Raw genomic sequence first — 16,421 nt, 5'->3', positions numbered from 1 at the left:
GCAGCATTTGTCAGGATCAATCACCCCGATTTCAAGCAAACTCGAAAGGATTTATGGAAATACATCGGCTCTATTCCGTAGAAATAAGCAATTTCACATCTTTGTTGCAATAATATCCAACATGAACACTGATAATAAAAATGCAATGCAACCTATTTGCATTCGACTTCTGTATTCGCAATGATTAAACCCACCTTTTTAAATTCATAAGACACAGTTTAATGGTGTTTGAACATATTTGAATGTGTCATAGACATGAAATAGGATATTTTCTCTACTCAGGCAAATCAGTGCTGGAAACTCGGATGTTTGAACAAACTTGTATAAAGCGGATGTGCATGCAATCCGATACCCTCTATAATGGGATTTGGTATTCACATTCGAATCAGATATTATACAAATTATGATTTAACATTTGTTTACCTGAACTGCATTATAACATATTTGGATATTATAGTTGTGACCTCACGTGACAAGCACAGAGTGACTGACCTTGGTTCTTCTCCATCAGGGGCAGAGTGGTGTCATCATAACCAGGCTTCCCGTTCTTGGTTGCTTTCGGGGTGGTGGTGACCGCGGGCTGCGAGACGAGGCAGAGGAAGCAGCATCGCATTCATGTCATCCAACGCCAACATGCAAATCAAATGTACCGCGGAACAGGACGGCTTCATTTCCTTCATTTCTTAATGGCAAGTTGAGACGGAACGGATTGTAATTCCTATCATTATACCGGATAATTATCCGGAGTTAATTACGTTGCCTTAATGTCGTACGTGTGTAATATCATGCACAAGTGTGTTCCAATTTCAGTCACTGGAGATTTTTCAGTAATTATTTTACAATATTAGGAGTGATTAATGACACTGCTAACACTTTTTGTTATGCAAATACTCACTTGGTGATACTTCATTAATGGAAAGTGAGTCTATGAATTACTTGTCAAAATGTTTCGCTAATGCGTGTCAAAGTCCAAGATTGAAGGAAAGCTTCTACTTCAACAGTCGTGTACCTGGAAGTGACTTTTATTCCAGCCGTCCTTGGTCAAAGCGTTTCTCAGCTCCTTGTAGCTCCAAACCGTCTGCAGCACGTGGGAGGCCGCCTTTGTTTCGCGTGCTGATTGGCTGAGCACAAGAAACCAAAGAAAAAGTATAACTTGCCAGACAGTCAGTAACATAGTACAATCCAAATTCAGCGACAGGTGGTGGTGCTGCTGCAATGTGTCCACCAGTCAAACACCTGGAGTCCCAAGAGCAGCTTTGGGGTCTGCTTTTTAATTCATAGACAGACCAGTGCACATTTCTTTTCATTAGCTACCTCTGTGCCACAAGTATTAATTACATGTGGGGGTGGGGGTGGGGGTGGGGGGGTCGCTTCAAAGAAGGCTAATCTCCTGAGGCTGACAGGAAACACTGCTGTTTGGGCTGTGAATGAACTGAGTGTATTCACGATGATTAGAGTGGCTCTCCATATGATCAATACATGGCCACATGGGGGCAAGTCTTTGAAAAGTGCTCTTGATCTTACATTAAAAGTGTGCTGCAGCGCAGGCGTACTTTATTTTGCCATGATTAGCACTGCGCTAATGCGAGGTACCTCTTGAAAATATCAAACTGAACACTCACTTATATAAGCAGAAGCTTCAGAGGCCACCCGAGTTAAGAATAGCCTCCGGTTCTGAAAGCCTGGTAATTAATGCGTGGTGGGCAGTAATGTCTGTATGCTCGGGCTTGTTAGGATATAGTATTGTGCTAGCCAAGCTCCTGCCATTAGAGACACATCACATTATCTCCCATGAATACTAATATAGAGGCTCAAGATGATTGCTTTGAAGGTCACACTGTCATTAAATGCACTGCACGACGTCTCAGTAATATATTCACAGTTGTGACCATCTTTTTTTTGTTTAACGTGTACAATGCGGGCTTTTATTAGAGACACATAGATATAATAACGTCAGATAAGTATGTTTCAGTAAATTATCCCAAAATATAAGAGCGGCTGTAGTTCCATTGAGGCTTGAAGGCTGGTGTCATGGATAGAAAACTCTCGGTTCGAATCCAAGCTTTCTGTGTGAAGGTTACATGTTCTCTATGTATGTGTCTGGGTTTTCACCCACAGCCTCAAAAAACAAGCATTTGAATCTAATTGATGACTCTCAATTCTATTTGAGTGATAGCTGATATCAGTTTTATCACCCTGTCACCCTGAGCTGTTTAGAAAAATGGATGATTGGGAAAAATCATGCTACTTTAGATGACGTCAAACCACGAGATACTGCATGTAGACCACCCTGCAAGTATTAGTTGAGTGTCTACCTGGTCCTGTTGATGGCGACCAGCTTCTCGATGGCCTGGGCCTGAATGAGGGATCGAGCGTTTTCGGAGCTGTCGGTGACGATCTCGTGGATGGTGTTAAGGATGGCGACCACGGTGTCTTCCTCCAGGTTCTTGGCCGGTCGCTGCTGCCCACTGGGGAGGTTGCTCACCAAATCTCGCATGGCATAACTTCCTATAAGGTGAATGAGTTAAAAATATACATCAAGTGTCATAAAAACTCTCAGCTCAACCCTTTATTGGGCCCTCAACAAACAGGAACGTGGATAATGTTGACGCGATTACACGGCATTTATTTAGAAGCAAAGCATCTGTGTAAAATGGACCATAATAGAACATATTTCAAGATTTATACCTTCAAAGTTTGTCGAAATGGGATTTTTTTTTTCCCCCCGGAAGAGGTTTCAAAGTTCTCATACCTTAAGAGTTATCTACAATAAATCTTCATAAACATTCCCCCAAAGCTGATACTTGTTTTGTGTGTACTGTAAATAAATATAGCGTCACAATTTTTATATTTCATCAAATCTGCACTGAAAAAGCATTAAACATGGGACACGCATTAATATGGAGAAAGTGCTGCTTTTCCAAACATCAAATGCATCAGTGTTTATGTGGTTATATAAGTAATTTCAAGTGTCATGTTGTGTCATTATTTACGCATTTTCTAGGAATCCTACACAAGTAGTACCTATTTCCTTGTGGTTTTGGACTGAGCAGTCCAAGGTACCAACTGAACTGACTATCTTCCACAATCACTGTGTGTTCATTCTTTGCTATATTGCAATAAAATGATTTTTCATTTCAATACAAGCTTATAAATATGAGCACTTCTTAAGTCAGGTTTGTTGTTGCAGAATCCACCCAGGATCACGACAAACATCCACTGCATCTGTAGCCCAAATAATTCTAAAGTCTGTGATGAGTGTGTGTGACACTGCAAATGATGTACCAATCAGATCCTTGTTGCGGCGGTCGATAGACAGGTTCCGCAGTGCGATGGCCACGGCCCGGACCACCTTGTCAGAGTCGGAGCGAAGCAGCTCCACCAGGATGGGAAGACCTTTCTCCTTCCGCACCGTGGCTCGGATGTAGTTTGACCACTGCAGAATGGAAGCAGGGAGTGCTTTGAATGGCTTTTCATAACATCAGGCGTTAACCAGGAGGGGAGGCTGAGTGAGGACAGGCTGCCAGCAGCTTCCTGTTTGACATTCATGCAGATCTGCAGATTCCCTCCAGAGAGCTGCCCAGCGTGACCACGCTTCTTTTCTTCTGATCGCTGGGGAACCACCGCTTTCCAGGTCACCTTTGTGACAGCAGTCCAGGGAGGATGAGACCTTTCTTTTTCATGCAAATGCTTTCAAGCTAACACATGCCCACGTACGCTCAGTCATTCACTCACTGAATACAAGATGGCAAATCTGCGCTCCTCGGTCTCCACTAATTCACAGCATTACACAGCGGGGCTCTGAATGGACATGCGAGATAATTTGTCTTAATTTAAACATCAGTGCATTTTACTTCTCGTTTTTTTGTAACATGAAACATTAAGTTCGACATAAAAGGGTTTCTCTTCTGAGCACTGGCACCCCAAGAGATGTAATTAGGCAGTGAGATGGCACAGCAGAGCCACCAGGTGGCAGTAGTAAGCCTCAGAAATAAGTCTGATCCTGTGGGGGCAAAGCAGAGGCTCTGGGTACCAGATGTGACGAGCAGCTCCACAGGCGGACGGTTCGATCAGTTTAAGCAGGTAACTCACCAGAAAGAAAGAATGAGTCCACCTCAAAATGTTCATCTTAAGCTGAAAATCACTACTGCTGATTTGGACACAACAATGAATGTGATTCTCAGCTTGAATTGAACTTATGAGACTGAAAATATTAAAAGACAGTGAGTCCAGTGTTTGCAGTCTAACACAAGTGTGTTAAAAGCAGTGCGTCTGGTGATAAAATCCGGAGTGGGCTGAACGCTGGAAAACAAAGGCGAATGCTCGAGGTGTGTGCATAAACAGGCATCTGACAACTGGCTTTCCCTTGTTGATACTTCAACTGCCGCCTGCAAGCCAAACAGCCTCTCAGCCGCTCTAATTGGGATGAATGTGTGAAACCAACTGTTGGAGGCTCTCAAGTCATACATCATCACAAGCAAGCATCTACCAGAGATGAGAATGGGCTTCATTCTGGTTCAATAACCCCTATTGAATCAAGCAGCGGCGCCTGGATGGAAGGTCCTCGCCGAAAAAAGTGTTATCGATAACTTCCCTGCAAATTGCATCAACATGAAAATAATTCTGCGTGCAATAAAAGTTTGGATTCTCATGGTAAAAAACTACTCTGAGCGACCTAAAGACTGGTGTAAATGAGTTAACTAAAGTTTTTCACACACTTTTGTTCAATTTATAAAACTCAACACAAAAATCAACAACAAAGTGAAAGAGTGAAATAGAGAAGAAAAAAAAAAAACGAAACACGTGCAAAGAAAGAATGAGGTAAGAGAATTAGTGTGTCTGTGTTGTACCTTGCCCAGCCCAGTACTCACAGTCCACTGTCCAGCACTGAGGTTCTGCAGAGCACCGGCGGCTGCCTCCAGGGTGTTGTAGTTCTGGCTCTCCGTCAGCAGTGATAGGTAAAGCCTCACCACTTCGGGCTGATACAACAACTCGAAGCCTGCGGGGAAATACAGAGAGAGAAACACACTAGTTAGAGTCCCTGAAAAAGACAGACGGGCCAGTTAGCTGGTGCTGGTGATAGAGCGCCGGGGTTTAGTCGGGGGTCCGCCGGGAGCTTCTTTTGGCACAGCAAAACAGGAGAGAAGAAAAAAAAAAAAAAAAAACCTCTGGTAGGTAAGAACAGACAAACTTATGAAAGGCCATAACATTTGGACTGGAGATAGTTTTTTTTTTTTTTTCCCCCTGCAAAGTTTGTGAAAATTTCCTTTTGCAATTCACTGACGGAAAATGGTGAACAGTGGGAGAAACTTGAGTCCAAACTGTACATTTGGCTCCACAATGAGATCCGACGCCTTCACAAGGAAGTGCTGGAACGGTGCCTGGTATATTTCCACTGTGCAATACTAAAGCCTTACCACCGAAAAACACATCAGGATAATAAATGAGGAGAATACGAGAAGGAGAAATTATTGATCCGACAGCCCTGACCAATCCCAGCGCATTCGAGAGGGGGGTTTATCTCACTGCAGCACGAGGCACACCACCACAGTCAATCATTAGGCCTCCCTCTGATGGAAACGTAATTACATTATCAGCTATTAGACAGTGCAGGCACCAGCAAAGACAGAGGCGGCGAATCACGTCGAATCAAATTTATTCATCCAGGGTTTCTTTCTTTCTTTCTTTTTTTTTTTGTCCACAAACAGGTTCATCTCTAAGTGTTTTACAAGCAGCCAACAAGACGTGGAACAACTCAATTAAAAAAGGAGAAGATTTTGAATTGTAATTCCTCTGCAAGGCCATCTTCGCCCGTTCGGCTCTCGAGCGAGTGAAAATCACACCACAGGAAAGGGAGACATCCAGTCAGATCTTGAACATTTGAACAAACCATTTGTCCATTCATCTATTTTCTAAACAGCTTTATTGAATTTGAGGTCACATGGGGCTGGAGAGGATCTGTGGGAAAGCGGGAGAGACACATGCTCACAATCTAATGGGACCTGAACAGCCACATGTGCACAGAAATAACATGCAAACTCCAGAACGGAAAGACCCCCGGGTGGAAATCAACTGAGGATGTTCCACGCCGTGAGGCCAGAGTTTATTTGTGTTTTGATGAGCCTATATTGAGTTCGTATTAAAAAAAACAACAACAATGAAGCGTCACAAAACCAGCAACATATTTACAAATGGAAAGAAATTGCCTGAGAGATTCAAGCACTTGAACCAGGGGTGTACAGGTCCTTTTTTTTAAAGACAAAGTCGAGGCCAATCTGATCTCAAAGCAGCTTAGTTTTAATGCAACTGAAAATAGTAGTAGGGCAACCTAATCTTATAGAAATTCATGCACTTTCGACTAAACCTGTTCCTCTGTTATGAACGACCTGAACACTTCTGAAGGGGGGAAAAAGCTGCCATTTGAAATTGTCCCTGTGTTTCACCACATACCTTTGCGCCGTTTACAAGACAACGTTTTCAAGTGAAAAGGGGAAAGTTTCATTGCGTTTTGGGTGTTCGTTTAATCGGCAATGATGCTCGGAGCCACTGAAAAAGCACAATTTTGAAAATGGCTCGCAAGGTGAGAACACAGACATTCGAATGGACAGATTGACAAAGTTGGATTGTTATTCCGGGTCTCAACTGTAACACAGCTCAGGGGATTGCTGCCTTCAGTTTTGAATATTAGCGTGGCTAAAGAGTGCGGTCGCCAGAGGAGCCACAGCTTCTCTCATTGAAAAACTGCTGTTAACATCTTTGTTATGTCCACAGTTAGCAAAGTCATCCTGCAGACTGGTTTTAGTGCACTGGCCAACGCTGATCCAAATAGAAGTAGCGTTTTAGGTGATAGTGTTGAGCCACAATCAGCTAATACACACCAAGGCTTTAACAGACGTCACAAATCCAGATCAAAACGGAGCTGACGCTTTGAAACCACTGGCTAAAATGGCCGTTGACAGAAATACAGCTCCCTTCCTATCCTCGACAAGAACACACAAGCAATGTGAAATCCTTCTTCCGTTGCTCCAGGATCAAATGAACGGAAATATAACCCAGTGCTTCATCTCATGTCTTCTGTGACCAGCACTTTCAAGGTCCTCCTTGAAAACCCCAGTATTATGTGGGTAGGAATATCTGGTGGCCATATTTGATTTATGCACAAGGGTTCATGAGGCCCTCAGTGTGTTTTCTCAAATGTAGAGAAAGAATCTCTGCATTATAAATGTCGCTTGGGAAATATAAACATTAATCATATCCCATAAAAGTGCATCGTACGGTAGCGTCTCTACTTTTTGGACCTACCCATTTTAGAAAAGAGAATTGAAAACAGCAACACGAGAGAAAACGTCACTTTGTGCTTGAAAGGCACAACATAAACTGACGTTTGTGCCTCGAAATCCACAAGGCACGCCCGTAATTTGCAGACATACAGCGGAAGCTTGGGTGCTCTGTCATGTTGCCAGATTCAGACACAGCAACATAGTTGTTAACACTGGGAAAGCTGGGTTTCTCTTCCCTGTGGCATTCCCCCTCCAGATCCTGCCTCCAGAATGTGTGTGGGAGGAAGCACCAGACTGCTGAACGTTACTGGAGGCTCTGCACGAGGAGGCTTGAACTGATTTTTTTTAAAAAGAAGCAGCAGAATGAAGAGTCGGCACACCCCGGTTATTAACATGTGCTGGAACATAGATCACATGAATGGGTCTTTCTCGGGGGCTATGCACGAGGGGAGAGGCACTCAGCAACATTCTGCTCACACCTCATATTTCTGGGCCTACTGGGTGCACGCTCAGCAAACTGGATGACAAACATTTCATCTCCAAGGCAGAGTGTCTCTGCAGAGTGTCACCCATGTTGAACCTCGTATAGATGGCATGCCATTCCAGCCTAAAGGGGACTATACACGGCGACTGTGGCCATCTCTGATGGATGACAGGCAAGTGTGGTAATGTTTTTGACTTTGGCTTCAAACCTCTGGTCTTATGTCCTCGGGGCCTCAGATGGCCATTGTCATTGACAACTGTCAGGTTGTTGTCCACAGACAGCCTGAGAGAGCGGTCTTACTAGTGCTACAGGTAATAACCAATAAAGGAGATGAAAATGAAAGATTTCAGCGATGCACCAAAACACAGTTTGCAGCTTCCCGAGAAGCTAAAACGATTGGCCAAATACAAAGAGAGCTTTTTCCTGACAAATCAAATGAGCCCAATACATTAAATGTGCTCGACATGTCACTCAGTGTGTCTGAGATCTGAAGTACTGATCTCAACAACAAATTCAGCAATGGAATCCAGTCCAATCGCTGCTTCATTAAGCATTAAGGAACTCGGTGTGTGGCGGAGCGCATGACGTTCCATAGAAACAGTGAAGAAGTAAGTTGTGCAGTGGTCAGACTAGAGGCTGGAGAAGTGGGTTCAAATCCTATAGTGGACAGGTCACCACTGTAGAACCCTGTGCCCACCGCATCATGCAAATAGGATCGGTAAATGAGGAAAAAGGAATCCAAGGGGATTGATAAAGTACCATGACTTTAGATTAGTTTTTCGTGACCAGTGTTTCTCATCTGCTGGAGTCACTGTCGAATTCCCTTTATGGAGGAAAAGAATGTGTCGCAGTCATTGTAAGTGGCAACTTGTTCTGCAGCTCATGAGTTGATCAGGAACTTTATAATTGATAGTTTGTAAGGGCAGTTTGGGTAAAAATGATCATTTACCATAAAGGATATAGATAACAAAGCAAATATCAAAATATTCTTTCAATCTTTTTCTGGTCAAATTTCAATGAGCTTTTAATTAAACGGTCCTGACATTTTAAATGGAGCTTCATCATTTCAAGCTGGTCTTTTTGAAAGGAGCTCACGAGAAATAAAAGGGAAATCTATGAAAATCAAGTTTTACAAATGAGGAACCCGAGACCTAAATCACATGAAAAGGAAAATTAAAAAAAGAAATGGGGAATTGACTGGTCACTTATTGAGTCAGGAACAGGCTCTGCCACGGCTTTCCCCTCAGCCTCTTTCGACGGGCTTAATGTCAGATTAAGTTTTCTCTGGTATCACCTAATCAACACCAACAGGTTGAACTGTATCGTGTCGTACTGTTGCTTCTGTCAGCTGCACCTGCACCATCTGTGGGCCAGTCATCAGTTTGTTATGTCCAATAACAATCCAGACAAAGAGATGAGCTGGTCAGTGTGGCAGTGGGATCCAGTATATATTGACAGCTGTGGGAAAACCAGAGTCCTTCACAGTCAAAGAGAAACAGACTCAATGAGATTACCTTCATTTGAAGTATTCCGTGGTGTACGGTGGAATGTAAAAGTGTTGCTTTGTCTCTTGTTCAACCACATAAAGCGCCACACAGTGTATGATCCCTTCAAAAATAGAAACCGTGAAATCTTCAAAAGTTTAAAAGTATGAGTGCAGGTATAAAAACAATCCGATACTCTAAGGATAAACCCTCCATTTTGAGTGTTAGCCCAATAAAATGAGGTTAAGGAACATGTTATATATTACACATGGATCTATATGCAGTATATAGGCTTATATTAGAATTTGTGTGATTTATTCAGTGTACTGGTACAACATCACCTTGGTAACAAACAGGAAAAAGCATAACATATTGGTACTTACAGCATTAATAATCAAACTGTGGCTCAAATGACTGAAGGTAATCTCAAATTCACTGCTCGCACCAATAATGATCTTTATCATGACTAAACAAATACATACATGTGATGGTGTAAGTGGTTTCTGTAATTTGTACTGATTGGATTAACTTTCATTGCATTTCAATTTGTTTGTGACAGCTGCTTTTAGCAAAACGGGTCTGGGAAGCATGAGTATCCGGAGAGTCATTAACATATTCCTAAAAACATAGATTACTCTTGTTGCATGTAATCAGCAATTTAGTTTTGGGGTTGGAGGAGTCGATATTGTGCGAATATGATGTTAAATACGGTAGGTAATAGAAAAATTATTATTAAAAATTATGGCTTATTTAAGTGTATCCAGTAAAGATTTATTACTCAAGTGTATTTATAGACTGCTTAAACAATTTCAGGCACATGTTCAGAAATCTGATGGTGTATTACAGCGACTACACGCTCACGCACGCACGCACGCACGCACACACACACACACACACACACACACACACACACACACACACACACACACACACACACACACACACACACACACACACACACACACACACACACACACACACACACACAAACAACTGTGGCCTCCTTAATTGTAAAACTCCTGCTGAGCTTTAAAACAGAACCAGCACACACCAACGCATTGGGCTTTACCACACACAAACACAAATGGGCACAGTTGGTTGTGCATGAAGGAAATGCTCGGGAGACCTAAGCTCAGGCATAAATGAGGGGCGAGAGGAGGAGCAGCAGGTTATTTTTCAAAGCTGGAGACGATGGTGACAACTCCTGCAATTGAGGCGAAGCTCAATTAGTGCCCGGGCACTGAAGGGAAGGAGTTCTGTGGTGCACAGAAACTGGGTCAGATAGAAAAAGTTCCACTGAAGTGATTGAGTGATGCTCAGAAAAGAGATGTAGCATTCACTTGGCTCAAATGGCTTCAGTATTGGCTGCAATTAACGGCAAGGTGTAGCAGTGTGACAGGCTGGTAAATGATAATGGATTACCTGCTGGCTGAGGGACACGCACGCACACACACCTTTCTATCCCAACAATGGGCAGAATTTATTTTGTATGAATCATGCTAAAGTACATGTGTTTTGCATGCATTTCATGGGGGATCACCTAAGATTTAAAGCAAATAAATGTGAATCCCGATGAGATGAATGGTCAAACTCACCATTTCTGATTCAATGAAGACAAAAGATTGTAGATAAACGCCAGCTTTCCTAATGCATTAAAAACAGACGCGATCACAAACAACTGAAGCACTTTCATAAGTTGTGATTCACAATGTCAATGAATCAATTAGCATAAACTCCGCCCAGTAGTTTGCATGATCTAGAACACATGCCTCATATTCCATATTGATGAAGGGAAATACACAGTGTAAGAATTTCGCATGTATGCGTGTCCCATTTCTTGATCGGCATCCACAGTGTTTGCTCACAATGTCATATGTGCAAAGGTATAAAAGCTCAGGCTCAATGTGTCTAATTTGAACTAAGAGTCTTACCTTTTTGTAATTGTAACTTCTGCCTCACAAAAATATCCATCATTAACTCTCAAACCTTTTATGGCTGTCTGGACTTATTTAGATTTGATGGCTGTAGAATGGTCAAAATAAATATGCATAGAGAGCGTCTGCTACTTCTTCTGTCAATATGGCAGATATTCAAAGATATGCAAAGTCCTATTTTCGTGCTTTCTGCCAGTTTTTGACTTGTATAAATATAATCAGCGAAGCAGGGGGCTATGAGGATTAGGCATGCTGAATCCTGTCAGGGATGACAGGATAGGAGCATAAGAGCTATTTACAAGTATAACCTTATGCTGACCAATATGTAAGGCCAAACCAGGCAGGTTGGGACCAACAAGAGACAATCACTGAACATACACATGTACAGAGGTACAGACATTTACTTGTGTTACGTCAATCATACCTACAATACATCTGCACTATCTATAACCCTTATTAGAGCTTTCTTTATGTATGTCTACCCTACAATTATCCAGCTCAAAAGGTTGATGATTTCCTTCGCAGGTCCCATAACAGGACTTTTTTTTTCTCAGATTCACATACTGAGACAAACAGCTCAGTGACACAGTTCTCTCGAGTAATCTTCTTTACTCTCAGACCGTTGGCTGCATCCAAGCAGAACCGGATACACACCTCTGCAAACACCTTTGTACACACACAAATCCACAAACACACCCTCACGTAACAAAAAGCTTGAATTCAGTCTTCCTACATTGTGTACAGGGTCGCTTCCTGCATCTATACAAACACTCCATTTATTCGCTGCTCCATTTCCAGCATACTTCCAGCACTCGCATCTAAACAGGGCGGACATGATGGTGTTTCACTTTCTACAACTCATCGGGGAGTTTCACAGAGCCGTGAATGGAATAAAGACAGATAGCAAGGGACAAAGAGAGTGACAGACAGATAACAGCAGGGGGAAAAAAACCCTCCTATCTCTCACACTCGGTCATTTTTCCAGCAACAATACTGTCTTTGCAGGTGAGTGTCGGACAAATACAAAGACATTGGAGATAGAGCGAGGGGACGAGAGGAGAAACGCTTAAGGAGCAATGCTGACCAACAAGGTCAATCATATTCTCCTTGGCCAAACAAACAAAACCAGACCATTCCAGTGGGCAAACGTCAAGTCAAACAGTCTCGTTCCACATCTGAAACGTATGCACATTTAACCCCGCCAGCCCCATTTTCTTTAATGTGAGAGTGTTTTTCTATAAGTGCAGGCAGACACATGGCAGAGTGCAGAGCTAATGAAGACTTTCCCGGGGCAGAGCTGCAGCCGGGAGACGGCCAACGCAGCACATCATTAAAAGTGGTTTGCCACCGATATAATAATGGTCGTGACTCTCTGGGGTTCATTAACCACCGAAAGGTGAGCAGTGGAGTCACATAAACAAAACAAGTAAATTGGCAGGGGTTTTTTTTTGAGGGGGGGCTTAAGAATGCCTTCAACACTTCTGAGAGTCATACAGAGCTTAGACAAAAAAGCTATTTTGTCGTTTACGCTGCTTGGAGAGGCACCCGATGGATCCGGTTTATAGTAGGGTCCAACGACCGATAGATGACAATTATAATTGAAACAATCGTTGCAATTCATCCTTCAACTAAAGTAGGCCAGTTCAGAAAACTCTGTTGGTTACATTGCATTTTTAATCTTCTGATGAACGGTTTATTTGCCCATCTGTACAAAGAAATATGCCACCAACAGATTCTAATATGACTTTTTCCCCCCCAATTTGTTTTAGCTTGTTTTCTTACTTTTGAGCAAACAAGTATAGAAGGTACCAGGTTTTTCAGTTGAATAATGTATGCAAATATGAAAGCTGAAATCGAGACGTGTTAGGAATGGCTGGCGCAGTTCTTGGGTATAATAAAAAAATATTTGCGTTCTGTTCTGAAACTTAAGTATTACTAGAGGAGGTGATGTGTACTGAAAAATTAGAAGATTGGCTTAGGATTTAGAAATCCGAATCCCATTTGTATGCTACAGATGCACCTTAACATCAGGTGTGAATGTAATTTGGCTCTGATTTGAGGTGTATGTTAATGTTGGGTGTAAATCACACAAAGTGCACTTAATTGACTTTCAAATTGTCTTCCCGCTGCTCTGTCTTCTGCAATTTATGTTGAGGCTCACCACTGTGACGGTCTGCTCCTCCACATCGGCTGCACTCAAAACAAACACTGCTTTGCAAATACAATTGGACCCGTGTTTGATCCAGCTGATTTAAAACATGCGAGTGGGGAAACGTGATGGAGGGACGCATTCCCTCTTTATCCAATGTCCCCCCGACAAGACCTGCAACCGAAACAAAGTCTGCAAAGGCCACTGACCCTCCAGTCACCCCTTCAGAATGACAGGGTGCAGGAGTCAAGGCTTGGCTTTTCTCCTCTCAGTTGGCCCCCGCCACAGACTGGCATCTCTATGGGCAGCCCCAGGGCAGCACACATTAGCATACCCACATGGTGGTTGGCCTTAGTTTGTTGGATGTTGGCAGAAGGTGACGATTGGCCCATCCCAGGGACGGCTACCCATCGGTTTTGGGAAACAAAGATGTCCTGGCAAAAGGGAAAAGGGGCTAAAAAAAAATTGGAAAGATAGTACTGAAGGCAAAAAGAAAACGTGGGGCACAGACAGACCCCTGGTCTCACTCTCTTCCTCCGTCTTTGTCGTTTCCCAGCAGGAGTCCCGCTTCAACACTACCAAAAGTCCGGGCTGAGAAAGCTTCCTACCATCGAGCACAATAGCACCCTTTGCAACAAGATGCTTCAATAGTGACGAGGGAGTTCTTCCTCTTTCCAGTCCTGATCGGTCAGAAAAGTCCTGCTGTGGAGTTTTTGTCCTTTGAAGACACGTCAACACCAGCAACGAGACAGCTGACAAAATAACACAAAGCTGTTCCAAGAACTTCTTGAACAAAATCTGTTTTGAAAAAGTACAATCTGTCCAGCTACAGACCTTAAACTTTGGAACCTGTGGGGTTTTCACTCTTGAGCCGTGGTTGTATCAGTTTTCTGTGGCTCACGCAAGAATGTGCCTCGCAGCTACTGGGCCTCTCGCTGGATCAACGGCGGTAAAGCTACGCTTGTTTGTTTCCAGTGTCTCTCCTGCTAATGTAATCGTGTTTTAAGGCCTCAGGTGGAGGTGATGTTTGACCAGATTAGAATCTGTGTGGGTGCAAATATTATTTCCCTTTGGATGAAAGATATATTGACAATACATGTCACTTTTTGAACTGTGTGGGTGTAAGAAGCAACGTTCATAACAAGTAGCTTTTGAACACATTTCTTTCGAACTTAGTATGAAGAAATGTTCACACATGTTTTTGTCAGATTGCCCACCCGGGGAAAAAACAGGCCACTTAAGTGGTGCAAGCTCTCAGTTTTATACTGTAACCACTCACTGGCCCGTTCACGTCTGACACAAGGAAAAGCTGCATGTCACACATCCAGGTGTTTTTATTCGAAAATCTTTGCTGAAGATCTCGTCTTCTACACTTGTCTATTCATGTGCACTCGTTCTTGGAATATGGGACATGTGACAGCACTTCAATGCTTGGCTGTAGTGGAACATTACGGTGAAAGTTCAAGATGTTTATGGCTATGTAGACGCTAAATAATCTGCCAGGCTCATGAAGATTTCAAGTGCTTTGCTTTTTTATGCAGCTTTATCTTGTCAAAATTATTCCTACTTTTGTTGAAAGTTGTAGTACAAAAGTTCTCTTTTCCCTTTATTATCTGAATAAAGCTTGTGTTTTGAGGGTTGTCTGTTATTTGATTTTGATCATCACCATCTTTTTTTCATTATGTGCACACCCACTCTTTTGAATACCTTTGCATGATTTATCTCTACTGAAAGCTGCCCCTTTAAAAAAGTGTTTTTCACACTGTCTCAGAGTCAAGGTTTTGGGTCCTGTCAGTCTATCTATGTTAACAACGATTGTTGCTATAGTTGCTTCATTTTGCCATCTCTTATCTTTTCTCCCTCACCACCTCGTGTGTCTCCACCACAAATACAAAATTGCCAATGCTGCTTCTTCTACCTGTGTAGACAATATATAGAGATGAGAGAGTACACAACGTTGCCATGGAAACCCCTCTTCATTCAGTCCTCATTTGAGACAGCTGGGTGAAACAGCAAAACAAGAAAAGTGAAAGATGCTGCATTTCATTCTTTGCGTGGCATGACACAGTCGGCCACTCGCTTCTATGACGGATTTCACTCAGATGTATCCAGTGAAATGCAAGAACTGGACAGCCAATTTGGCAACTGGAGTTGATGTGAGGTGGAGATCTTTCATGTCTCACAAACTAAATGAAACACTAACTTGAAAACTGCAATTAGTGGCTGCACCCTTCTTGTGCCGGGTGTGTATTCAGTCGCACAGCGCCATCAGACGCTTGAGTATCTGAGAGTAGAGAGACGTGCGCATGTTGCTTTTGACTGCATCGGTGCGTGTCACGGTGCATGTGTGTGTTTTTGAGTGTAGAGCGTGTCTCAGTATCACCTTGAGTGCCTGATCTCCTAATGCAGGCAAGTCACGTCCTCCGCCAGACACAAACGAAACTAAAAACTCAGGCAACAGCAAGAGGCTGCCGAGAGAAAGCGATAGAGAGGAAGAAATAGATAGTGCGGGAATGAGATAAAGAGTGTGGGAGAAGGAGAGAATAGAGGGGGAGGGAGATCCCACGGAGAGAAGCTGTCTAAAGGGAAGCGACGGACAACGGTTTTCTATTTCCCATTCGGCAGTTCCGGTTGCTCAACTGAGTCCTGAGAGTCTGAAACACAAGCTGGAGTTGTCGGACGGTGTTGCGCCATCACCACACATTTCCCAACTTGTCATAAAGTTCCACATCTGAAGGGGAAATCTCAGGAAATTGTGTATCAACAGAAGTCAGGAGGACAAGAGGAGGAGGAGGAATGCAAAATACAGCAATAATGGAGGGATGAATGTGGACGGGACAGTTGACCAGAGAGAAGCGTTATTCCAGGTAAAGGATTAGAGGACAATGACTAGTAGGGTCGGGTTGAATTGTGAGGAAGAATCACTGTAGAGCACAAAAACAGCAATAGAAAGGAAAGAAAAATAGAAGCCATCCACAATCTGTGCGGCACAAACTAAATGATGTTCTCTGCAGTTTGGCGAGGAGAGAGAGAGAGAGAGAGAGAGTGTGTGTGTGTGTGTGTGTGGGGGGGGGGGGTTTGGGTGTCCAG

The 16,421-nt window shown here is 43.0% G+C and overlaps 1 protein-coding gene across 4 annotated transcripts in view; it reads right to left on the bottom strand.

Moving 5' to 3' along the window:
* The window catches only part of arvcfb (ARVCF delta catenin family member b), a 125,118-nt gene that overhangs the window by 12,217 nt on the left and 96,480 nt on the right, over positions 1-16,421 (bottom strand). For 2 of the 4 annotated variants that reach the window (XM_080499590.1, XM_080499592.1), the window contains 5 exons: positions 4,851-4,999; positions 3,286-3,436; positions 2,316-2,508; positions 1,010-1,121; positions 493-580 (listed from right to left, as the gene is read on the bottom strand). In XM_080499590.1, coding sequence (XP_080355716.1) covers positions 493-580; positions 1,010-1,121; positions 2,316-2,508; positions 3,286-3,436; positions 4,851-4,999 — 693 coding nt within the window. The remainder of the gene's footprint in view (positions 1-492; positions 581-1,009; positions 1,122-2,315; positions 2,509-3,285; positions 3,437-4,850; positions 5,000-16,421) is intronic. The other 2 variants (XM_080499591.1, XM_080499593.1) reach the window with 1 other exon arrangement.

Source organism: Blennius ocellaris, assembly GCF_963422515.1.
Source record: "Blennius ocellaris genome assembly, chromosome: 7".
In the NCBI taxonomy this organism is placed as follows: Eukaryota; Metazoa; Chordata; class Actinopteri; order Blenniiformes; family Blenniidae; genus Blennius; species Blennius ocellaris.
Note: the sequence above shows the minus strand (reverse complement) of the source record. Positions and strands in the feature narration are given on the sequence as shown.